Source organism: Halichoerus grypus, chromosome 2 (assembly GCF_964656455.1).
Source record: "Halichoerus grypus chromosome 2, mHalGry1.hap1.1, whole genome shotgun sequence".
Taxonomy (NCBI): domain Eukaryota; kingdom Metazoa; phylum Chordata; class Mammalia; order Carnivora; family Phocidae; genus Halichoerus; species Halichoerus grypus.
Genome location: NC_135713.1, coordinates 134,341,770 through 134,365,635, shown reverse-complemented (window position 1 = coordinate 134,365,635; position 23,866 = coordinate 134,341,770). Strand labels below are relative to the sequence as shown.

At 37.5% G+C, this 23,866-nt stretch overlaps 1 protein-coding gene across 3 annotated transcripts in view; it reads left to right on the top strand.

Annotated features, from left to right (window-relative positions):
* The first annotated feature begins 2,263 nt into the window (after positions 1 to 2,263).
* Positions 2,264 to 23,866, top strand: part of SNX2 (sorting nexin 2) — a 53,210-nt gene continuing 31,607 nt past the window's right edge. For all 3 annotated transcript variants that reach the window (XM_078067586.1, XM_078067585.1, XM_036071926.2), the window contains exons 1-2: positions 2,264 to 2,455; positions 21,443 to 21,560. In XM_078067586.1, the coding sequence (XP_077923712.1) occupies positions 2,348 to 2,455; positions 21,443 to 21,560 (226 nt within the window). In that variant the 5' untranslated portion in view covers positions 2,264 to 2,347. The remainder of the gene's footprint in view (positions 2,456 to 21,442; positions 21,561 to 23,866) is intronic.

The window sequence follows — 23,866 nt, the reverse complement described above, 5'->3', positions numbered from 1 at the left end:
TTAAACTACATTTTTTTTTAAGCTGCTCTGTGAACCAGACTAACGCCATCTTGGACAGATCTGCCATGATGACCCCTCTGTGACCTGAAGCCTTCTTGAGCATGGCCCCACCAACACCCACCCCCAACACATTCTTTCTTTTTGTTTAACCACACCCTTAAATATACCCTCAGGGCATAATGTCTCTGATCTGCTTTGGAGATATGACTATGACACACACCTATTTTCAAACATTCTCCTCCTGGGTAGTCCCCCAGCAAGTACTCCCCAGCCTCTAGGGCTATAAAAGCAGGTCCACAGGAGGGGAGATGGGGTTGCAGAGATCTACTCGTCTTGCTGCCAATGAAGACAGGCTTCTGTCTGTAAGTCCCCCTTCTTGTCAAGCTGGACTTGTCCGGCCTTTTTCTTTGGTCTTATGGCCCCTTCAGCCTTTGGAGATTGTTCTGCATATACCTTCCTTTTACAAAACAGCCACTTTTAATGTGGTTCCTGTCACAAGTGGCTGGACCTATATTTCAAGTAATTCAGATATGCAGTACAAAAAAAATAAAGCTGGGAATAGAAATGACCATAGCAGAAAACAGAAAGTAGTAAAGCAATAAACAGAAGCACAGGCAAAAATTAGGGATGCAGAGAAGAATCACCTCAACCCAGGCTGTGAGCTTTCAGGAGAGGTTGAAGTGTGTGATCATTGACAGACTCCAAACTGCTTGTAGGTTGGTGGGGTGCAGGCCTGGGAATATGGCTCAACAGCCTGATTCTTCCAGACAGGAACACAGCAGTGGTTCTAGATAAAGCAATGATGATGGTAGCATGATAGTGACAACTAGTCTATACATCAAGCTGACCCAAGCAACTTTTGAACCTTGGTATACTTACTTAAATTAATCATGGTTTGGGCTAATGTTTCTTGATAATCATCATGGAAATTTAGAAATTTAGGAGCAGACTGGGGCGCCTGGGTGGCTCAGTCGTTAAACGTCTGCCTTCAGCTCAGGTCATGATCCCAGGGTACTGGGATGGAGCCCCACATTGGGCTCCCTGCTCAGCAGGAAGCCTGCTTCTCCCTCTCCCACTCCCCCTGCTTGTGTTCCCTCTCTCGCTGTGTCTCTCTGTCAAATAAATAAATAAAATCTTTAAAAAAAAAAAAAAAGAAATTTAGGAGCAGAAGCAATCCTAGCCAAGTAGAAAAACCTGTACCGATGCAGTTTAAAAAAATAAGTCCAGAGATGCTAAGTAAGTTTTGAGCATAGCCAGTAGCAGCCAGGCGTAATTCCCAGGCCAGTGAGGGCTGAGAGTTTGTACTTAATTTGTAAAGAATCCCATCGAAGCTTTTTATTCCTCCAGCAAAATTATAACCTAAGGTTGCTATTTGCGATGCCCTCTTTTAATTTTCCATGAGCATACCTTGCATTAGCATAGCACTTTTTAGCTTTCAGAATATTTTCACATATTTTCTCATATGATCCTGAGACTAATCCTGTGCAATGAAGTGAGCGGAGGATTAGTAACATTTCCATTTTGCTACTAAGGAAATTGAAGCCGAAAAGTCAAGAGACCGTCCCATGATGAAGTGCTAGTAATTGGCGGAGGGAATTGAGTATCAGGCTCTCAGCAATCATCCATTGATTTTCCTGTTATTTGCTCAGCCTTTCTCTTACTTTATGGAGGAAAAATACTGTGTGGCTCATGAGGAAATTGGAGTAAACCTCAGACAACAAATTATTCAGGGCTTTTTTGTTATCTAGAGCCGCACTGGCCAGTAGGTAGCCTCTAGCCACATGCGGTTAAAATTTAAAACTCAGCTCCTCATAGTCACGTGAAGGGGTCAGTGGTCACATTTGGCCAGCGGTTACTCTACGGATACAGAACATTTCTATCATGTCGGAGGGTTCTGTTGGACAGCGTAGCGATGTCTCTCTTCCACCAGTCCTCAATCTTGTCCTCAGTCTGTGTATAATCCAAGCCCAAAGACTGGTCCCCAAACTCTTCCACTTCCTAAAGCAGATTTGAAAAGTGGTAATCCTTTTAAACCTGGTAATACCGAGAAATCGTTTGGCCCAGACGTGCTACGAAGGTGAGGGTAAGAAAAGCCACCCCAGTCTGGCCAGCAAGTGGGCGGCGAAAGGCAGACGACACCCCAGACGCAGAACTGGAAGGAGAACCAAAGGGGCGGAGCTGAGCGCGGCGCGCTCGGGGCGGGCGCAGTCACGTGGCCGGGGCGGGGCCACGAGGGGCGGGTCCGTGGGCGGGGGGGAGCGGGACGGCCGGCGCGCCAGCACTGCCGTGCGTGCTCACGTGACAGGTCCGCGAGGCCCCGCTCGCGCAGTCGTCTGGACAAGCGAAGATGGCGGCCGAGAGGGAGCCTCCTCCGCTGGGGGACGCGAAGCCCACCGACTTTGAGGAGCTGGAGGATGGAGAGGACCTGTTCACCAGCACTGTGTCCACCCTAGAGGTGAGACCGCGTCGCCGTGGGTGCTGCGCTCCGCTACTGCCGCGCGTCTCACCTTTAGGTGCCTTTCCCCTGCCCGGACTTGTCTCTCCCCACCCCCCCGGCTTTGCAGGGACCTGCTCGGGGCGACACCTGTGACGCGGGCCCCACCTCAGGTACCTGTCAGTGGGCTGGAGCTTGGCCTGGACGGCTAGGCTTCCTCAGGAGACCAGCCTGCGGGCCGGGGGCCGACCTGATCCTCTCTGGGGGGGCAGGGACCGGCCCGAGCATCTCAGCGCCCTTTCCCCGCTCAGCTGGCCTTCCTCGGTGTCACTTGCACCTCTTCTCCAGACCAGGGAAGGGCTTGCCCCGAGTCCTGGTATAAACCTCACCATCCTCCCAGCGACCTCCGCAGTCCCTTTGGAGAGGTGCTTGTTTTTCCCTTCCCAAGGGAGGGTGTGCCCCTGAAAGGAGAGAGCAGTGAACTGAGTGTTGAGTGGCCGTGGCTCTCCAGGGAGCGTGTGGATGCACTTTTCCCAGTCATGACCCTTCATGGACTGCTAGTTCCCCTTGAGGGAGGTGCCTCAGTATTCTACTGTTAAATGCATTTAACCGGTTTTGTCGTCTTTAGTTCCTGGACTTTTTAAGAATAAGAGTGTTTATAAAATATTAAGTTGAAGGGTGGGAGTAGTCCAGGCAGGTGCTGGTTTCGTTGTTGGTTTTGTTTTTTTTTTTTTCTAAGTTACCACGGAGAAGTAAAAACAGATCCTTACTCCCTTTTTCCTCTTTTCTCGCATGGTCAGCGATCTCTGAAGTTGAGTGTTCCTGTTTTTGTCAAAGGAAACACTGTTTACTGTATTGGCCCCCTAGATCCATTTCGGGTTTGAATTGCTTTGCATTTGGTGAGGGCGGCCACACCTCATAGCCCAGTTTTTTGTGTGTATGTGTATTAAAATGTATGCAAATTGCCCAGAAGATTGTTTACCTTGGGCTGTATTTCCTTATAAAGTGCTTTTTAGTAAGCTTTTTTGGCTTATGCATCTAGACACCAAATCAATTGGAAATTACTGTAAAATAGCCTTTATTCGAAATTCATTTACTGGGAACTTCCGGGGACCAGTTTCCACACTGACCATACTCTGCAAATTGTGTATGCAGGTTCTCAGTCAATCCCCACCTCCCCTCAGATTATATGCTTCTTGGGGCTGATAGTGCCTTGATCATCTTTGTGTTCCTCCCAGTCTTGAACATTTCCATTTAGTAAATGTTTGCTGGATTCATTGTCTGAACAGCATCCTAAGAATTAGTAAAAATTGTCTTGCATAACAGATTAACCTTTTGGGTTTAGTATCTTTTTAGCCCATTATACGTACTGTATAACTATCTTAAAATGTAATGAGAGTTAGTGTCTATGCAGGATTCTAAGACCTGTATTTCCTTGAGGGCTGCAAAGGTTTTCCCCCAGCTAGGATCGAAACAAACTATTGACCTAGTGTAAACTTGAATACTTTGAACACTAAGCATTCTGTTTAATTGAGGTTTTTAGGAGTTGAGTAAAAGGAACTCTAATCTGTATTTCCCGTTTGGTTGGGACTTTTTAATAAGGTATTTGACTTTTGTTTTTGTTTTTGTTTTTCAATAAAAGTCTACAGAAGTTTTGAGTATGAATAAATTGAGCTTGGTTAGTGCACTGTGAAAGTTGTAAATAAAGTTGGTTTTGATTGTTTATCTAAACCCCCTTTTTATAGATTCATTCAGGTTATTAACTTTAAGGTAGTATAACTGAGATTTGTAAATTCAGAATCTTTTTTGCTTTCCAAACTGTTACAGGAAGGCTATATAGCGGTGTTTTTTAGTATACCAAAAGTGCTCTGAAGGAATGTTCTTTTTTAGTAACTCCACTTTTGTTTTCAAAAGTGCTTCTCAAACCTCACTGTGTAGGAGAAACCTGGGGATTCATGTTTGAAATGCAGATGTCTCTAGATCAGTGCTTTTCTAACTTTATACATAAGTTACCCAGGGATCTTGTTAAAGTGCAAATTATGATTCTGTAGGGCTGGGATAAGTCTATTATTACGCGTTTTTAACAAACTCCTCGTGACTTTGCTTCTGGTCCATAGACAATAATGAGTTGCTAAGCCCCAGATGATTCTGATGGAGATCATCTGCTTTGAATAGTTATTACCTAAGCTGTAAATTGAAAGACATATAAATTAATGTCTTTAATTAAGGAAAAAGTAAGAGTTTTAGAAATTATTTATGTAGAAACTTTTTCCTCTGAGGGTATTTGGAGGAAAAAATCAATTGAAATCCATATAGGTGAAAATAAAATTATAGACATTTTCACTGTCATCATTGTTAACGCTTGTAATGACCATACAACTTAGTGTATGAGTATATTTTTAACACAGTATTAGACTCCTTTCCTTTCACAATTAAGAACAGTCACATAAAGCCAAATTCAGTTAATGAAGCATATTTAAAACTCCTAGTGTTCGTTTCTCTTCTGACTGTGAAACAAGACACTGGTAGCCCCTGGCATAGGGGGCTGGGAATAGAGTGAGCAGTAGAAAGAATCTAGTGAAAGCGTGTTCTTTTTGGTACCTGAGAGGCAAAGCTTTAAATTGTTTAGGAATACTGCTTTTTACTTAAATGATACAGCCCTAAGCTTAAAAGGTGCTTGCCCTAAAGCAGTATGGAGTAATAAGACAACACCTTAAATAGTAACGGGGCACCTGAGTGGCTCAGTCGGTTGAGTATCTTCCTTTGACGCAGGTCCTGATCCCAGGGTGGTGGGATCCAGCCCCACCTAGGGCTCCCTGCTCAGCGGGGAGTCTACTCCTCCCTCTGCCCCTCCCCCTGCACGTTCTCTCTCTCTCTCTCTCTCTCTCTCTCTCTCGTGCTCTCTCAAATAAATAAATAAAATCTTTAATAAAAAAATAAAGTCAGGAAATTTATGTCTTGTTCTGTATTTTAAACAGTTATATTGAGGTATTACATAACCATGCAATTCATTCATTTAATGTGTACAATTTGATGGTTTTTAGTATATTTACAGATATGTGCAGTCATCACCACAGTTAGTTATAGAACATTTTCATCACCTCAAAATGAAACCCCGTACTTTTTAAGTATCACCTCTTGCCCCCATCCCCCAAGCCTCTCTGTCCCCAACCTTCAATAACCACTAATTAACTTTCTGTCTCTATGGACTTCTCTGTTCTGGACTTTGTATGAATGAAATCATAAAATGTGATTTTTCATGACTGGCTTCTTTCACTTAGCATAATGTTTTCAAAGTCCTTTTTACAGAATGGAATAATATTTCATTGTGTGGCTATACCACATTTTGTTTATCCATTCGTCAGTTGATGGACATATGGATTGTTTCCAGGTTTTGGCTATTGTGAGTAATGCTGCAATAAACATTTGTTTACAAGTAGAATTACTGGGTCCTGTGGTAACTGTACATTTAATCATTTGAATAATTGCCAGACAGGTTTCCCAAAGTGGCCACACCATTTTACATTTCCACCAGCCATGTGTGAGGGTACCAGTTTTTTCATATGCTCACCAACACCTGTTAATATGACTTTTTTTGGTTCTGTTCATCTTAATGAGTGTGAAGTGCTATCCTAGTGTGGTTTTGATTGCATTTTCTTGGTAACTAAAGATATTGCACATCTTTTCATATGCTTGTTGGCCATTTGTATGTCTTCTTTGGAGGAATGTCTATTCAGATCCTTTGCTCATTTTTTAATTGAGTGGTCTATTACTGAGTTATAAGAATTCTTTATATAATTCTAGGTACAAGTTCCTTACTAGATACATGATTTGCAGATGTTTTCTCCCATTTTCTGGGTTGTCTTTTCATGTTCTTGATGGTGTCCTTAACAATTTTAAAAATTGTTTGGCAAAGTCCAGTTTATTTTTAAAATTTTGTTTCTCATGCTTTCACTATCATATCTAAGAATCCCCTGCCAGATCCAAGGTCATGAAGATTTACATGTTTGTTTTCTTCTAAGAAGTTTTTGGTTTTGGCTCTTACTTTTAGGTCTTTGATCCATTTGAGTTAATTTTTGTATATGGCATGAGGTAGGGTCCACCCTTATTCTTTTGTACATGGCAATTCAGTTGTCCGAGAACCATTTGTTGAAAAGACTATGCTTTCCTCATTTGAGTGGTCTTGGCACCCTTGTTGAAAATCGCTTGACCATAGATGTTCACACGTGGTTCTTATACCAACCTCAAATACAAGGGTCAGTTGAAGTTTAGATGGGGACCATAGTTTGCCCAATTGTGTCACATGATAGAGATGATAGAGCATTTCATATTGAATTTCCAGATGGTCTTAAAATTCCTTTTCTTTAACCCCGTGCTCAGAAGACATCTAACTTCGTTGACTTCAACAAATACTTGGGTATTTACCCTCTGCTCTACTGTTTATATGATAATCAGAGTGCAAATATCAGCAAACTGCTGCAAGTCTTTGAGGACAGAATAAAGTGGTGTACAGAAAACTCTGATACAGGTTGTGTTTATATGGTCTGAAAATACATCACTTTTCACTGAAAGTACCAGTGAAACAATGGGGAGATTGTAATTCCTATCAGTGTTATTGACACATAGTAGATGAACAGTAAATGCTTCTCTTGGTTGGGAGAAGCTCATTGAAGAGGTAATAGTTAAGAGAGACCTTGAAGGGGTAATGAAATTTCCAAGTGGGAGAATAGCAAGGGTTGCTCAAGGGTCAGTCCATATTCTAGGGAACCATAAAAAATTCTATGGGTGGCTGAATATAGGATGTACGTTTACTATGTGGTGAGATTGTGAAGGGCTTTGGAATCTGTTATGTAGGTGGGTGAGAGCTATGAAAGATTTTTATGGCAGTTAACATGATCACCTGGGAAGATTAATGTGCTAGCAGTCTGAGAGGTAAATTTGAGTGGGAGGTATTACTGGTAAGTTAATGAGTTGGAGGCTATTTTAAGCCTGAAGTTAAAGACCTCAAGAAGGAAAGCACAAATAGTAAAGGAGAAAAGGAAGTTGATGGAACAGTAGATAAAAAGTTAGACATCTAAAGACATCATTTATGTCTCCCTCTCTTCAGGTGATTCTTTGACAAAGGTATTACAAGTTTCATTTCACTTAGGCATACATTACACCAGTGAAGAGAACATCAAGCAGTTAGAACCGCTGGATGGGCTAGAAATGTTGATTTAGAAATCTGTCATAAATTTATTGAATGATTACATTAAACCAGACTGTGGACATCTAGTCCCTGCCCTATGGAGGAGTATATGAAAGGAGTCAACATAATAAACAAAGCTGTGTGAACAGACACCTGCAATACCAGGTGATACACATGTACTTGAAATACGCACATGGCACAGAAATGGTATAGAACACTGGAGTGACTTAATTGCATAGAAATGATCTTTGAAATCCTGAAAGTGGGTGAAATTATCAGAGAATAAGTAGAGTAAGACAGGGGACTGTTGATACATACTAAATTAGTATGTACTGTGCCTACACAACAGGTAGTAATAGTGTATAAGTTGTTTTCTTAATTCTGTTTTCTGATCTCTGGGTAGACCTCCAACTTTAAATGTACTCATTTTTCTGGAAATTTCAATGTGAGTTACCTTTGTTTCAGAGAAACATTTTGTGATCAGGTGTTTAAAGGGGGTGAGCACTGGAAATTACTAAAAACTTTTATGAAGCAGTAGCACTCTAGTTGACCACTTTCCCTTAAAACCATTAAATTTAAGGATTTTAGAATGAACTATTTTTAGTGCCTCTAAAAAATGCTGTTAAATGAAGTTGCTTGAGGTAGAGTTACTTTCTTGCAGACTTTTTTCTTAAGAATACAATTTCCCTTTAATGCAATTTTACAAATACCCACTTTCCTACGAAATGGAATGGTTGTGGTTTTTTTCTTTTTCTTCTGTGATGGTAGTTTTTACTTGGGGCAAAATTAACCTCAATTTAGTAAAATTCACTACCAGCTCAATCAAGATACAGAACACTTTCATCACCTAAAAAAAATTCTCTCACATAGTTAACACTTCCCACTTCTTATCTTTGGCAGCCACTGATCTGTTGGATGGACTCATACTGTATAAAACTTTTTGAGTCTAGCTTCTTTAATTTAGCATAAAGTATCTGAGATTCAAATGTTGTTGCCTGTTATCAATAGTTAATTACTTTTTTTATTGCTGAATTTAGTATTCCATTGTGTGTATGTATCACGGTTGTTGTTGAAGGACTGTTCCGTTGTTTCCAGCTTCTGGCATTAATGAGTAAAGTCAATATAAACATTTATGTGCAGGTTTTTGTATGAACACAGTTCTCATTTCTTTTGGGTGAATACTTAGGATTGCTGGGTTATATGGTATGTTTGACTTTGTAAGAAACTGCCATGCTTGTGCCAGAATGGTTTACAAGAGGTGAAGTCATTTACTTTTAGTCCCATGAGTTAATGGCTATAGTAATAATACAACTCAGGAACATACCCATTAGGACACTGTTCCACAAGTCTGAGAATCGTTAATCTATGGTTTCATGTTCTAAAAAGCACGATGCTTCAATACAAAAGCATGTCACTGTATTTCGTGGTGTCATAAAAGTTATTTTAATACAGAAATTTTACCCTTATTCAGAGAGTTACACTATGTATTATTGAATGTTTGAATCTTGAAAGCTCGCCCCAGGGAACTTTTTGTGCAGCTAGATTTGTCTATTTTAGTCTCTGGTCAGGTTTCTGTTCATTCCATCTTTGAAATCTAATAAAATTATAAAAGATTAAAGGAAGGAAGGGAAAGAAAGCAAAGAAAGAAACTGCCAAATTCTTCCAAATCACATGTATCATTACATTCCCATAGCAATGAATGAGAATACTAGTTGTTGCACATCTTGTCTGCACTTGTTAGTGTCAGTTTTTATTTTAGGTAGTGGTGAGGTTTAGGCTGGTTTATATTGTCTTGAAAGAAGTGATTGTTAAATTGTCAAGAATTTGTAAACTGGTTATTAAACACAGCCATTGTTAAAATTAAGTTACAAACATATTTAAATGAATTATATTAAAAATGAAGGTGGGGCGCCTGCGTGGCTCAGTCGGTTAAACTGCTGACTCTTGGATTTTGGCGTAGGTCCTGATCTCCAGGGTCCTGGGATCTAAGCCTAGTGTCAGGCTCCGCACTAAGTGGGGAATCAACTTCGGTATTCTCTCTCTCCTTCTGCCCCTCCCTTCACTCATTCGCTCGCTCTTTCTAAATAAATAAATCTTTTTTAAAAATGAAGGTAATAAATATTCAAAGCTTGTCACTTCCTAATTCCTTTACTGAATTTTATTATTTCTTAATGCTCTTGAGGCCATATGTCTATTGTATTTGTATGGTGTTAAGTGCGTATCTTCCCAAGTCCACTTTGAGTGAGGGGTAATCAGCCACAGCAGGCATGTTTATGCCACAAAAATGAGCAAAAGCTGTCAGAGTCTTCTCTCTCAAAGACATGGTTGCTAAACATTTACCAGCACACCAGTGATTTTTAGCCTTTCTAACAGGTTTGTAGTGTTATCTCATTGTAGTTTTAATGTACATTCTGTAATGATTAGTGATGTTGAGGTCTTTTCATGTGCGTATTCACCATCTGAAAATCATATTTGGTGATGTTCTTTCACATCTATTGCCCATTTAAAAATTTGGATCTCCTTATTGAGTTTTGAGAATTCTTCATGTATTCTCAATACAAATCCTTTGCCAGATGTGTGTTTTGCAAATATCCCTACCCAATCTGTGGCTTTTCGTTTTATGCTATTAACATTACCTTTCACAGACCGAAAGTTTGTTTTTTGGATGAAGTTTAAGTTATCCTTTTGCTGTTGTTGATTGTACTTTAGATGTCACATATGAAATCCTTTCTTAATGAAGTTTTATAAATTTTAGCTTTTAAATTTAGGCCTAGGATTCAGTTAATTTACATGTGAGTTCAAGTTACGGGTTTTTTTGCATATAGATATCCAGTTGTTCCAGCACCAATTATTGAAAAATAATCACACTGTTAAGGTTTGTTTTATGGCTCAAAATATGGTCTTTTATGGTAAATACTATGTTTGCACTTCAAAAGGTTATATATAGTCAGACGTTGATGGGTGGAGTGGTCTGTAAATGTTATTTCAAGTTGGTTGTATTTTTCAATATATACATCATCAATGAATCTTATATGCTTTATGCTGAGTTTAGAAGCTAAACTTAAAAGGTTTCTTGATGAGTTGTCTTTGCCTCTTTTTCAAAGATCATTTGAGCATATGTATGTGTATACATCTATTTCTGGACTTCATTCTATTTCACTGATCTACTGACTCCTTTTGCCAGTTGTATGCTGTCTTAGTGTAACTGAGTCTTGAAATTTGTAGTGTGAGTCCATTGATTTTTTTCTTTCCAAAATTGTTTTCGCTTTTCTACTTCTTTTGCCTGGAAGTTTAGAATCAGTTTATTGATTTCTACCAAAACTCCACCTCAGATTTTGATTTGGGATTGTGATGAGTCAGTAGATTAGTTTGGGGAGAATTAGCATATTAACAATATTGAGCCTTTAAGCCATAGGTTTGCTATTTCTTTCCATTTTTTTGGTTTACTTGATTTTTTTCATCATTGTTTGTAGTTTTCAGCATATCAATCTAGCACATATTTTGTTAGTTTATACTTACTTCATGGTTTCTTTTTACATTTGCTCATTGGTGTCATATTGACCCTCTATCCAGCAACTGTACTAAACACTCATTAGTTCTAGTAGTTTTTCTGGAGAGTCCATGGGATTTTCATGGATATAATCATACTGTTTGTGATTTGGAGTTTTATTTCTTTGTTTCCAATCTGTATGCCTTAACGTAGTAGCTAAGACCATCAGTATAATATTGGATAGGAGTGGTGAAAGTGGGTATCATTTTCCCTTTAGTGAACTTAGGAGGGAAGTACTCTCTCTACATATGATGTTATCTGTTAAGTTTTTTTTTTTTTTAAAGATTTTATTTTTAATCTCTCCACCCAACATGGGACTTGAACTCACAACCCCGAGATTCAATGTTGCATGTTCTACCGACTGAGCCAGCACGGTGCCCCATAAGTTTTTTTGTAGTTGTCCTTCATCAGGTTAAAGAAGTTCTATTCTTAGTTTTCTGAAATTTTGTATTCCTGAATGGAGGCTGGTTTTGGCAAATTCTTTTTCTGCGTTTAATGAGATGATTATGTAGTTTTCTTCTTAGGTTAATGATAACGTGGATTATATTGATTGATTTTAAAACACTGAATAAATCTTGCATTCCTGGGATAAGCCCGTCACAGTCATAAAACCCTTTTTATATGTTGCTGCCTTCAGTTTGATAGTGTTTTGTTTAGGCTGTCATGTCTGTTACAGTAGATATTTGTGTAGTATTTTCTTTTACTTGTAATATCTTTGTCTGGTTTTGGTACCCGAAATACTGGTCTCATTAGAGGAATTGGAGACGAGTATTCCTCTTCTGTATTCTTGAAGAGGTTGCGTGGAATTAGTCTTGTCTTCTTTAAAGGTTGATAGGACTCACTAGTGAAATCATCTGAGCATGTAGTTTTGTTTTTGGAAGACTTTTAACTTCAAATTCATTATCTTTAATAGATACAGGGTTATTTCTTGTTGAACTTCTGTAGTATGGGTCTTTCAAGGAATTTGTCCATTCAGTCTAAGTTGTGAAATTTATGGGCATAAGGTTTTCCATAATACTCTTTTATCCTGTGATCGTGTCTGTGAGTGTTGCCCCTGCCTTTTCATTCCTGGTATTGATAATTTATGTCTTCTGTTTGTTTACTTATTTATTCATTTATTTTAATCTTGCTAGAGAATATCTTGGGATCAAAGAATCAACTTTTGCTTTCTTGATTTTTTTCTATTGTTCGTAGAGGCTTGGATCATTGATTTGAAACTTGGCTGTTTTTTGTTTGCTTCTTTGTTTTGTTTTTGAGTATTAATTAGCTATATATTTCTTTGTAAGCACAGCTTTAGCTGTATCCCACAAATTTTGATGCTGTGTTTTGTTTTCTTTCAATTTAAACTGTGCTCTAGTTTCCTTTCTGATTTACTGTTTAACCTATGGGTTATTTAGAAATGTATTAATTTCCAAAATTTGGGGATTTTCTCAGTATGTCTCTGAAATTAATTTCTAGTTTAATTTAATTATGGTTAGAAAATGTTTTATGATTTTAGTTCTTTTAAATGTGTTAACATTTGTCTCATGGCCCAGAATATGGTCTCTTATGATGAATATTCTGTATGTGCTTGAAAAGAATGTATATAATCTGATGTTACTATTGGAGGGTTCTATAAAGTTAAGTCAAGTTGGTTAAAAGTTTTTCCAGGTCTACTCTGTCTTGCCTTGTTACCTATCTATTCTATCAATTACTGTGAGAAGAGTGATGAAGTCTCCAAATATAATTGTAGATTTTTAATTTTTTATACTTTCAGTTCAGTTTTATCTTCATATTGAAGCTCTGTTGTTAGACACAGACTTAGTGTTGTTATGATTTCTTGGTAAGATGATCCTTTTATCATATGATGTCCCTCTTTATTGCTGATAATACTCTTTATCGGAAGTTTATGATGCTAAGGTAGCACTCCATCTCTTTGATTGTTTGCATGACATAGTTTTTCCATTCTTTTACTGTTAACTATCTGTGTTTTTAAAGTAGTTTTTTTGTAGGCAGCATATTGTTCTGTATTGCTGTTTTTATATCCAGCCTAGCTACCTCTGTCCTCTAATTGGTGTGTTTAATGTAATTATTGATGTAACTGGATTAGATCTACCATTTTATTTGTTTTCAGTTTTTCTGTTTCCCCTTTTCTCCCTTCTTTGTATTATCTTAATATCTGTAAGTAATTTTAATTTATCTACTGGGTTTTTTGCTTATCTTTCCTTCCTCCCTATAAATAGTTTGTTTATAATACATATAAATATATTTTAATGTATATTATATATTACATATGTATGTGGTTGCTGTAGGGATTACAAAATATATACCTAATGATTTACCATCTAATTAGAGTTCATATTATACTTCTTCAAGTAAAATGCAGATCCTTATAACCATTTACCTCCCTTCCTGGATGTTACAGTTTTCACCTATATCTCCATACATTGAAAACCTTACCAAACAGTGTTATAATTTTTGCTTTCTTAGTCATACACATTTTAAATAATGTAAGAGAAGAAAAATGGTCTATTACCTTTCTCCAGTAACTGTTTCTGTGATTCTCACTGTATTCCTGAAGATCCAAATTTATGTTACTCATATCATGTATCTTCAGGCTAACGATTGTCTTTTGGTCCCCCCGCCCCAACTTTTTTAAAAAACTGGCCTAATGATGACAGATCCCTATAGTATTCTTTCATTTGAGAATATCTTTATTCCGTCTTTGTTCCTGGAAGATATTTTTGCTGGATATAGAATTATGTTGACCTTTTTTTTTTAAGCATTGTAAAGATACTGTGCACTGTCATGGTCTCTAATTTCTCATGAGAAATATGCAGTCTTTGTAATTGTTTCCCTGAATGTAATTTTTTTTAGCTGCTTTAAGTTTTTTATTTTTAATCTTTGGTTTTCAGCCACTTTTTATGATGTGGCTAGGTATGGTTTTCTTTGAAGTTGTCCTGTTGGAGTTTGCTTGTTCTTGAATATGTAAATTTAGGTTTTTCAACAAATTTGGGACTTTCTATCCATCATTTATTGAAATATTTTTGTGTACTTCTCTAGGATTCCAGTAACTTTTTAGTATTGTCTCACAGGTCCCTGAGTTTCTGCTTCCCCCGGCCCCCCCCCCAGTTTTTTTCTTCTCTGTTATTCAGATTGGATATTTTCTAATGATTTTTCTTCAAGTTTGCTGGACTTTTTCTGTCAGGAACTGTAAAGAGTCTGAAATTGTATGTTCCTTCTAAGCTAACAAATTAACTTGTTTTATGGTTGCTGGAAGAAGACTTGATTAAGCACTTTTACTCAAAGCATAGCAAGCAGCACGAGTATGGTGTTTCTGTAATTTCCCCTCTCTCTCTCTTGATGGGGTGATGGAGGGGGAGGTTGATATTGTATCTGTCTTTGGTTTGTGTCGCAGCTGAAGAACCTGAGCTTAGGGAACCCAAATCATTATAATAGGCAATATGTGTGCCTATTCTTTGCTGTAGAGGAGACATTGTCTGTATTATAATGGACAGTAAACAAATCTGGTCTTTGGGAAAGAGACATTGACCTCTGTTTTCCAAGGCTATTTCTCAGAAACGTTGCCTTCTGTCAGAGTTGTAGCTGCCTGCACTGTCACACACGTTTGCTCAGCTTGGGTCACTCTTAGGGAAAAGCAGTGAAAGAAAGAAAGGAGTGAAAATACTAATGAGGATTTCTGTCCTCTCCCCTTCAGATTTCTGAGTCCCCTTTTCCTGGTTCAGCTGGCCAGAAAAGTAGATTTTCTCTTGGGATTTTAGATGTCAATACTCTCATCATTGTTGGTTTCATGCATCTAAGCCACTAGGTTTGGCCTCAGGGCACAGCCAGGAAAGAAAATGGAATAGGGAGAGGAAGAAAAGAAAATTTTTCCACCTACATTCTCTTGGTAGCAGGGCCCCTGGTGTTATAATCAGAAGATAGAAGTTTTTCTTGGAGTCATTGCTGCTCACACTACTAGTATAGTTCTACAACTGGAGCCATTCTCAGGAAAAGCTGAAAGTTAAAGAAGGGGGAAAAAATCATAAAATTAACCTTCACATTTTTGTCTCCTTCCCTAATATATCTGCCATTATTTAATTTTAGGTCTTTGTTTTTTTATTCTATCCAGAGCTTTTAGTGTTAATCAGTGGGAAAGGGGCTCTAGTGGGCTTCTTTAATCTTGTTTGGAATCTTAAACACTACTTTTTAATTGAAGAGAGATTCGCAACAACCTTGGAACTTTTTATAAAAATAATTTCCAGCACACGACTAGGTGATAATGTAGGGGAGTAAATACACATTTATTAAAAATACTAATATGTCTACAGTCGCATATCTTGGAGAACTAGTTCTGATCACCCAGAATTGTGCTCCAGGCAATTAAGTCATCCATGTTCCCTTCCATCACTTCCTCATTCAGTGGCCACTCTCTCCATACTCCTGCGCATACAGTGGAGAACAGCTCTTGCCCTCACTACGAAACTGAAAGAGTCACGGGGAGGCAGGAGCAAAGACAAGTAAGTTCTCACAGCCTTTAGTAAGTGAGCGACTGCTCCAATTTGCTGTATAAGTTATGTATAGGACCCCTGGTGCCTTTGTCTTACTCAATACAAGTATATCTTAGTTTTAATGAATATTATCAGAAGGCTGAATCATATGTGTAGGTACCTACTTTTCCCATGTAATGGCATATTATAAGCCTTTTCCTGTGCCACTCTGCTTCATTTTTTTCAAGACTTTTTTTTTTTAAGATTTTATTTATTTATTAGAGTGAGAGTAGAAGAGAGCATGAGAGCAGGGTGAGGGGCAGAGGGAGAAGCAGACTCCCCACTGAGCAGGGAGCCTGATGTGGGGCTCGATCCCAGGACCCTGGGATCATGACCTGAGCCAAAGGCAGCTGCTTAATCAGCGCCCCTAGACTTTATTTTTTAGAACAGTATTAAACTCACAGCAAAGTTGAGTAGAAGGTACAGTGGTTTCCCATCTATTGCCCCTACACATGCATTATCCCTCATTGTCAACTTCCTCCACCTGAGTTAGGTATGGTACATTTGTTACAATAGATGAATCTACAGTGACACGTTGTAATCACCAAAGTTTATAGTTTATGGTGTTTTACATGCTGTGGGTTTGGACATGTGTGTAATGACATGATGTGTATCCACCCTAATAGTATCATACAGGGTAGTTTCTCTGTCCAGAAATCATGTGTGCCCTGCCTATTCATCCCTTCTAACTTACTGATCTTTTTACTGTCTTCATAGTTTTGCACTTCCCAGAATATCATATAGTTGGAATCATATGATAAGTAATCTTTTTAGACTGGATTCTTTCACTTAGTAATATGCATTTGAGTTGTCTCTGTCTTTTCATGGCTAGATAGCTCATTTCATTTTTTAGTGCTGAGTAACATTCCATTGACATTAAGCACCAGTTTACTTACCTCTTAACCTACTGAAGGACATCTTGGTTGCTTCCAAGTTTTGGTAGTTATGAATAAAGCTGGTGGAAACATCATGTGCTGTTTTTGTGTGTGTACATAAATTTTTAGCACTTCTGGGTAAATACTAAAGAGAGTGATTACTGGACTGTATGATAAGAGTATGTTTAGTTATTATAAGAAGCTGCCAAACTATCAAGCTAGCTGTACTATTTTGCATTCCCACCAGCAGTGAAAGAGATTTCCTTTTGCCAGCATTTGGTGGTGTCAGAGTTAAAGATTTTTGACCATTCTAATAGGTGTATAGATACACTATCACGAGGTATGGTGGTATCTCATTTTAATTTGCATTTCCCTGATGATATATGATGTGGGACATGTTTCTATTTTTCTTCCAGTCTGTGGCTTGTTTTTTTATTTTCTTGACAGTATCTTTCACAAAAAGTTTTAATTTTAATGAAGTTTATCAATTCTTTAATGTAAGAGTGCCTTTGTTATTGTATCTAAAAACTAACTGCCAAATCCAAGGTCATCTAGATTTTTCCTGTTACCTTCTAGGAATTTTATACTTCTGTGCTTTACATTTAGGTATGTAATCCATTTTGAGTTGATTTTTGTGGAGGGTGTAATGTCTGTGCAGATTCATATTTTTGCGTGTGAATGTCTAGTTAGGCCAACAGTGTTTGCTGAAGAGACTATTTTTTCTCTATTCTTCTTTGTTCATTTGTCAAAGATCTGTTGACTATTTATGTGGGTCTGTTTGAGGGCTTTTCTGTTCCATTCATCTATTACCACGTTATATTGATTACTATACGCTTGAAGTCAAGTGTTCTTGAAGTCAAGTAGCTTCAGTCCTCCAATTTTGTTCTTTTCCTTCAATGTTCTTTTGGCTATTCTGGGTCTTTTGCCTCTTTGAATAAACTTTAGGATCATTTTATTGATATCCCCAAAATAACTTTCTGGAATTTTGATTGGGATTGCATCAAATACTCTATATCAAGTTGGGAAGAAGGGACATCTTAAAAGATTTAGTCTTCCTATTCATGAACATGCAATATCTCTCCATTTATTTAGCTCTTTGATTTCATTCATCAGAATTTTGGAGTTTTGCTCATACAGATCTTGCACATATTTTCTTAGATTATACCTAAGTGTTTCATTTTGGGGGTGCTAATATAAATGTTACTGTTTTTAACTTGAAATTCTGTTTTCATTGATGCTATGTAGGAAAGTGATTAACTTCTGTTTCCTAACCTTGTATGCTGCAATGTTGCTGTAAGTGCTTATTAGTTTTGAGAGGTTTTTTTGTTTGGATTTTCTTAGACACTGATGTCATCTCTGAACAAAGACAGTTTTATTTTTTCCTTCCCAATCTGTATACCTTTAATTTCCTTTTCTTGTCTTATTTCATTAACTAAAAGTTCTAGTACAATGTGGAAAAGCAGTGGTGACAGTTGACATCCTTGTTTTGTTCCTGATATTAGTGGGAAAGCTTCTAGTTTCTCACCATTAACTTTGATGTAGGGGGCACCTGGCTGGCTCAGTGGATAGAGCATGTGACTCTTGATCTCAGGGTTGTGAGTTCAGGCCCCACATTGGGTGTGGAGCTTACTTTATTTATTTTTTTTAAAGATTTATTTGTTTCTCTATTTGTCAGAGAGAGAGAGAACGTGCGCACGCATGCCTGTACAAGCAGGGGAAAGTGGCAGGCAGAGGGAGAAGCAGGCTCCCCGCCGAATAGGAAGCCTGATGCAGGGCTCTATCCCAGGAGCCTGAGATCATGACCTGAGCCGAAGACAGACACTTAACCGACTGAGCCACCCAGGCATCCCGTGGAGCTTACTTTAAAAAAAGGAAAAAAAAGTTGATGTAGGTTTTTGTAACTATTCTTTCTCAACTTGAAAAAGTTCCCCTCTATTTTTGTTTGCTGAGAGTTTTTATCATGCCTGGTTGTTGAAACTACTCTGCTACATTTTTATGTAAATGTGCTTTATGCTATTTCAAATTTTTCAGTGTTATAGATAATCTCATTGACGAACTTGGGGCCAATTCTTAGGCATATTCATAATTATTTTCTTGGAATTCAGTTAACAGTCACTGAGCATTTGCAGCCAGGAACTGAGTAAAAAATTAGTAAACAAATTATAGAGTTTGTAATCAATAAACAGTTAATAATTATAGTGTGGTAAGAGAAATTATGATAGGAGAAGTAGATATTCTATAGGAGCATATAGGCCATTCACCTAAACAGACTCAGCTAGAGGTGAGGTTGAGGTTGTCGGAACATCTTCCAGAAGAAAAATGTATAAGCTTAGTTGTTTTTAAATTCCTTCAAGTGAAATTGCTATGGTAAGTGGAGTCCCACTTTTGTGAGAGTTTGGGACTATAAGAATGAACTCCTGAGAGAAAAAAAAAACAAAAAACAAAAAACCTCTCCTTTAAATTCTATAAAGAGTGGGCACCTGGGTGACTCAGGTGGTTAAGCTTCTGCCTTCGGCTCAGGTCATGATCCCAGGGTCCTGGGATTGAGCCCCACATTGGGCTCCCTGCCCAGCAGGGAGTCTGCTTCCCTTCCTCCTACTCATTCTCTCAATCTCTCTCTCTCAAATAATAAATAAATAAAATCTTTAAAAAAAGAAAAATAAATTCTATAAAGAATTGAAACTGGGGGCACCTGGATGGCTCAGTCGGTTGAGCGTTGGACTTGGTTTCAGCTCAGGTTGTAATCTCACGATTGTGGGATCAAGCTCCACATCAGGCTCTGTGCTCAGCATGAAGTCTGCTTCAGATTCTCTCTCCCACTCGCACTCTCTCTCTAAAAAGAATTAAAACTTTTTGAAAGCTGTGAAGAAATGTCATTATGCCATAGAGGATAGTTTACTTAAAAAGCTAATGAGAAAATCTTTTAAGAATTAGGAATGACTTCAAAAGACTGTCCTACAAAAAGTTTCCTAATCATAAAAAGAAAAACTGATAATTTGTCTTTAGTAAAATGGAGAATTTCCATTCATCTAAGTCCACTATTAAGACAGTAGGAAGGGGTGTCTGGCTGCTTCAGTCAGTGGAGCATTTGACTCTAGATCTCAGGGTTGTAGATTCAAGCCCCACATTGGGTATAGAGATTACTTAAAAATAAAAGTTTTAATAAAAAAAAAAAGAAAGTGGGTACACAAGCCACTGATTGGGAGAAAATACATCTCTGGCAAAGGACTTGTATCCAGAATACATAAAGAATTCGTACAAGTCACTAAGAACTATAGCAAAATGGGCAAAATACTTGAAGACACTTTTCAAAAAAGAGGATATTCAAGGGGTGCCTGGGTGGCTCACTTGGTGAAGTGTCTGACTTTTAGTTTTAGCTCAGGGCATGATCTCAGGTCTGTGGGACTGAGCATCGGGCTCTGTGCTCAGTGGAGTCTGCTTGAGATCCTCTCTCTCCCTCTCCCCCTCTATCCATATGCATGTGTGTACTCTCTCTAAATAAATGAGTAAAACCTTTTTTAAAAGAGAAGATATTTAACCATTTGGCCATTTAACATGAAAAATTGCTGAACATCACTGTTCATCAGGGAAATGCAAATTCAAACCACAAGATATACTTTATACCACCATGATAGCTAAAATGGAAAAGATGGAATGTTATCAAAATGTTGACAAGGACGTGGAGCAATTGATATTTTCATATGTTGCTGGTGGGAGTGTAAAATATGCAACCACTTTAGAAGATTATCTGCTAAAGCAGAATGTTCACCTACCTGTCATCTAGTTATTCTACTCATACATACCAACCACAAATTTGTTCACCTTTATTAAGGTACATATACTAGGAAGTTTATACAAGCGTTATTGATAGTAGTACAAAACTCAAATGTCCATCAATAATAGAATGGATCGATTGAGGTGTATTTACACAGTGGAGTATTTTGCAGCAACAAGAATGTGTGATCTATTACTACACACAACATTGTGGAAGTATCTTGAATACATAACATCAAGAACAAAAACAAAAGAATATGTTCTGTATGATTCCACTTTTATGAAGAACAAAAACAGGGAACACTAATGCATGCTGATAGAAGCTTTGGTAGGGAGAGGATAAGAATGGGAGTAGAGCTTCTGGGGTTGATGATAATACTCTTTCTGGATCTGGGTGCTGGTTACACAGGCGTGTTTGGTTTGCGAAAATATCTAGCTGTACACTTTTGACATACACACTGTCATTTTTATGTGATTTTTTTAAAATATTGGTTTTTAACTATTACAAGAAAACTATAATAAAGCTAAAAGAAAACTATAATAAAGCTAGATTCTCTTATGTTACTCATTATATTTTAGGGTTAAGAAGTACAGAAATAGTCCCTAAATTCAGTTGAAACATAAATGTTTGGGAAAAGGGCATATTTTTAGTTTTAACCGTGAAAATTTTATAATTGTAGACTTAATTCAGCTACTGTTAAACTTTTCTGTTAACAGTAAAGGAATACTTTGAACTTACGATACATGCAACATGTTTTCAAGATCTGATTTTTTTACTATTGTAAAATAATCAGTGTTATATATGGCTGTAAAACATTACATTTTTGTTAATTATAACTCAACATGACAAATTAGTATCTCTAAAGGGATGACTGGAAAAGATTTTTTTACTCTTAAGTGACTTTTTGTTAAGAAGGAAAATGAATAAAAATGTGGTTTTGGTTTATTCTTACCCTTAGAGGAGGTACTATGAATAGCTGTTCTTGTTCTTTCTTCCCTTTTTATCAAGAGAATGTTCTATTTCTATAATGTAGAGAGATGTAATTATAACAGTTAAACCTGCTAATCCATCATCTGTTGTTTTTTTAACAGTCAAGTCCATCATCTCCAGAACCAGCTAGTCTTCCTACAGAAGATGTGAGTCCAAACTCAAATGGTCCAAAACCTGCAGAGGTGGTGCTAGATGATGACAGAGAAGATCTTTTTGCAGGTAATTATGAATATCTTTAATTTTTTTAGTAATAGTCTACTATTTCCTGTTACAAGATATTCTCTAAATACCTGAAAAACTGAAATTTTGTGTAAGGTATAGTGGTAGCTCTTCTTACCAACTTGGAAGGATAGGAAATTTCCAATTAGATCACTTTGTGAAAAATATAGACCACTGAGAGAAGTAAATATGTAGTCCTTCCTGGTTTTAAGCATTTGAAAATAAATCACATATTATAATTTGATGTTTTGATCAGTACTTACACTTAAAAAACTAATGGTTGTAGCATTCATACTTTGAGAAATACCAGTGATTGTAATCTTTGTTATAGGTGTCGCAAGCAAAATTAAACTCTGGATTTTAAAGTCAGTTAAAATCTCTTTGTTTTAATAAAATACTTCAATATTTACCACCTGTTGTATTTTGATTCACTTTTGGGTGAGTAAATTGATGGTTAAGGAATTAATTTTCCTGGGCAGGATTTGGTGTAGTCCTACCTTTAAAAAAAAAATTGCGTTCTCTTCAAAACAGTTATATCTACTTTAACATTAAAACTTACTTGGGTAAAAGTTAATGTTTGGATATTGAAAGGTAAATCTTTTTTGGAATTAATTACTCAAAAAATTAAAGTAGTAAATCTTTGTTTAACAACTTAATTTACCTGAACTGGTCTTCACTGGGTTAAAATTCAATAATGTGTTATCAGCTTTTATAGTAGTTGCATATTTGAACCATTCTGTATTTTTTGTACAAGTATGTTTGAAGATACGATTCTCTATGACAAAAGTCCATGTGAGTTCCTGCTTGATTAGTTTTATGAAAAGTTTTTGCTACAGATGAATTTGTGTATTTCATCATGTCAGAAAAATTAAAATACCATACCAAGTACCATTCATATTTCCCATTTATTTTTTAGTTAGTAGCTACCTAACAACTTACAGTTTAACCAAAGTTGTAATATTCGTTTTTGTTTTCTTTTATGGACTTCTTCCCAGGCAGCCCTTAAAAGTTTTTTTATGGCATTTATGTGTTAAACTAAAAGATGACATGAGTGCTTTCTCTCCTTAGTGGGTACTAATCTAAAATTGTGTGTAATCCTCTAATAGTATAGAGTTATACATAGAAGTTACAGATTATCCATTTCATAAAAGACCCTTTCTCCTTGAAATCTCAGAATTCATACATAAGGAGTATGCCAAAGCAAACAGAGCTATGTGAGGGTTTTGTTGTTTTTTCTTAACAGTATGCACAACTGATCGGTTGGCCAATTGAGGACTGTACAAAGATATTTGCCCACTTGACTTGATTAGAAAAATCTTTTTCATGTTTTACTCTACCTAGCAATCTATACTAAATACTGTCTTTCAGTTATGGTCGCCAGTGTTAGTATTTGTTTTATAAAAGAGATGGGGGGGCTCCTGGGTGACTCAATCGGTTAAGCATCCAACTCTTGGTTTTGACTCAGGTCATGATCTCAGCGTCATGAGATTGAGCCCCGCATCGGGCTCCACACTGAGCGAGGAGTCTGCTTAAAGATTTTCTCCCTCTCTCTTTCTACCCTTCCTCCCACTCATGCTCTCCCTCTTTCTCTCTCACAAATAAATAAATAAAATCTTAAAAAAATAATAAAATAAAAAAGACACGGGGACTGAAAAATAAACATAGTCATCTGTTTCTGTTTCCTTTGCTATCTACAAACATAGAAACTTTGGGGGTGGGGAGGGCCTCGATCTTACAATGATAAGATCATGACCTGAGCTGAAATCAAGAGTCAGATGCTTAACCTGAGCTACCCAGGTGCCTCTTATGTTTAATCTTTTATCTTAAACTCAGGTGTAGGGGCGCCTGGGTGGCTCAGTCATTAAGCGTCTGCCTTCGGCTCAGGTCATGATCCCAGGGTCCTGGGATCGAGCCCCACATCGGGCTCCCTGCTCTGCGGGAAGCCTGCTTCTCCCTCTCCCACTCCCCCTGCTTGTGTTCCCTCTCTCACTATGTCTCTGTCAAATAAACAAAATCTTTAAAAAAAATAAATAAACTCAGGTGTATTTCAAAATGACATCATTAGGTGTTCTAAGACCTAATCTGGTCATTTTTATGTGAATGGATTAATACTATCCTTGCCTCTTACTTTAATGCCTTTAAGCATGTATGTCATTCCTCCATGGAGGAGTATGATTCTTAGAAATCATAATAAAGAGTAGCATATGTTATCAGGATGGTGAAGACTACTGTCAGGTAATAATAACGTACTTAATTTATTTCCCCTATATTAGAGGAGAGAATATCAATATTGCTCTAAGGATCTA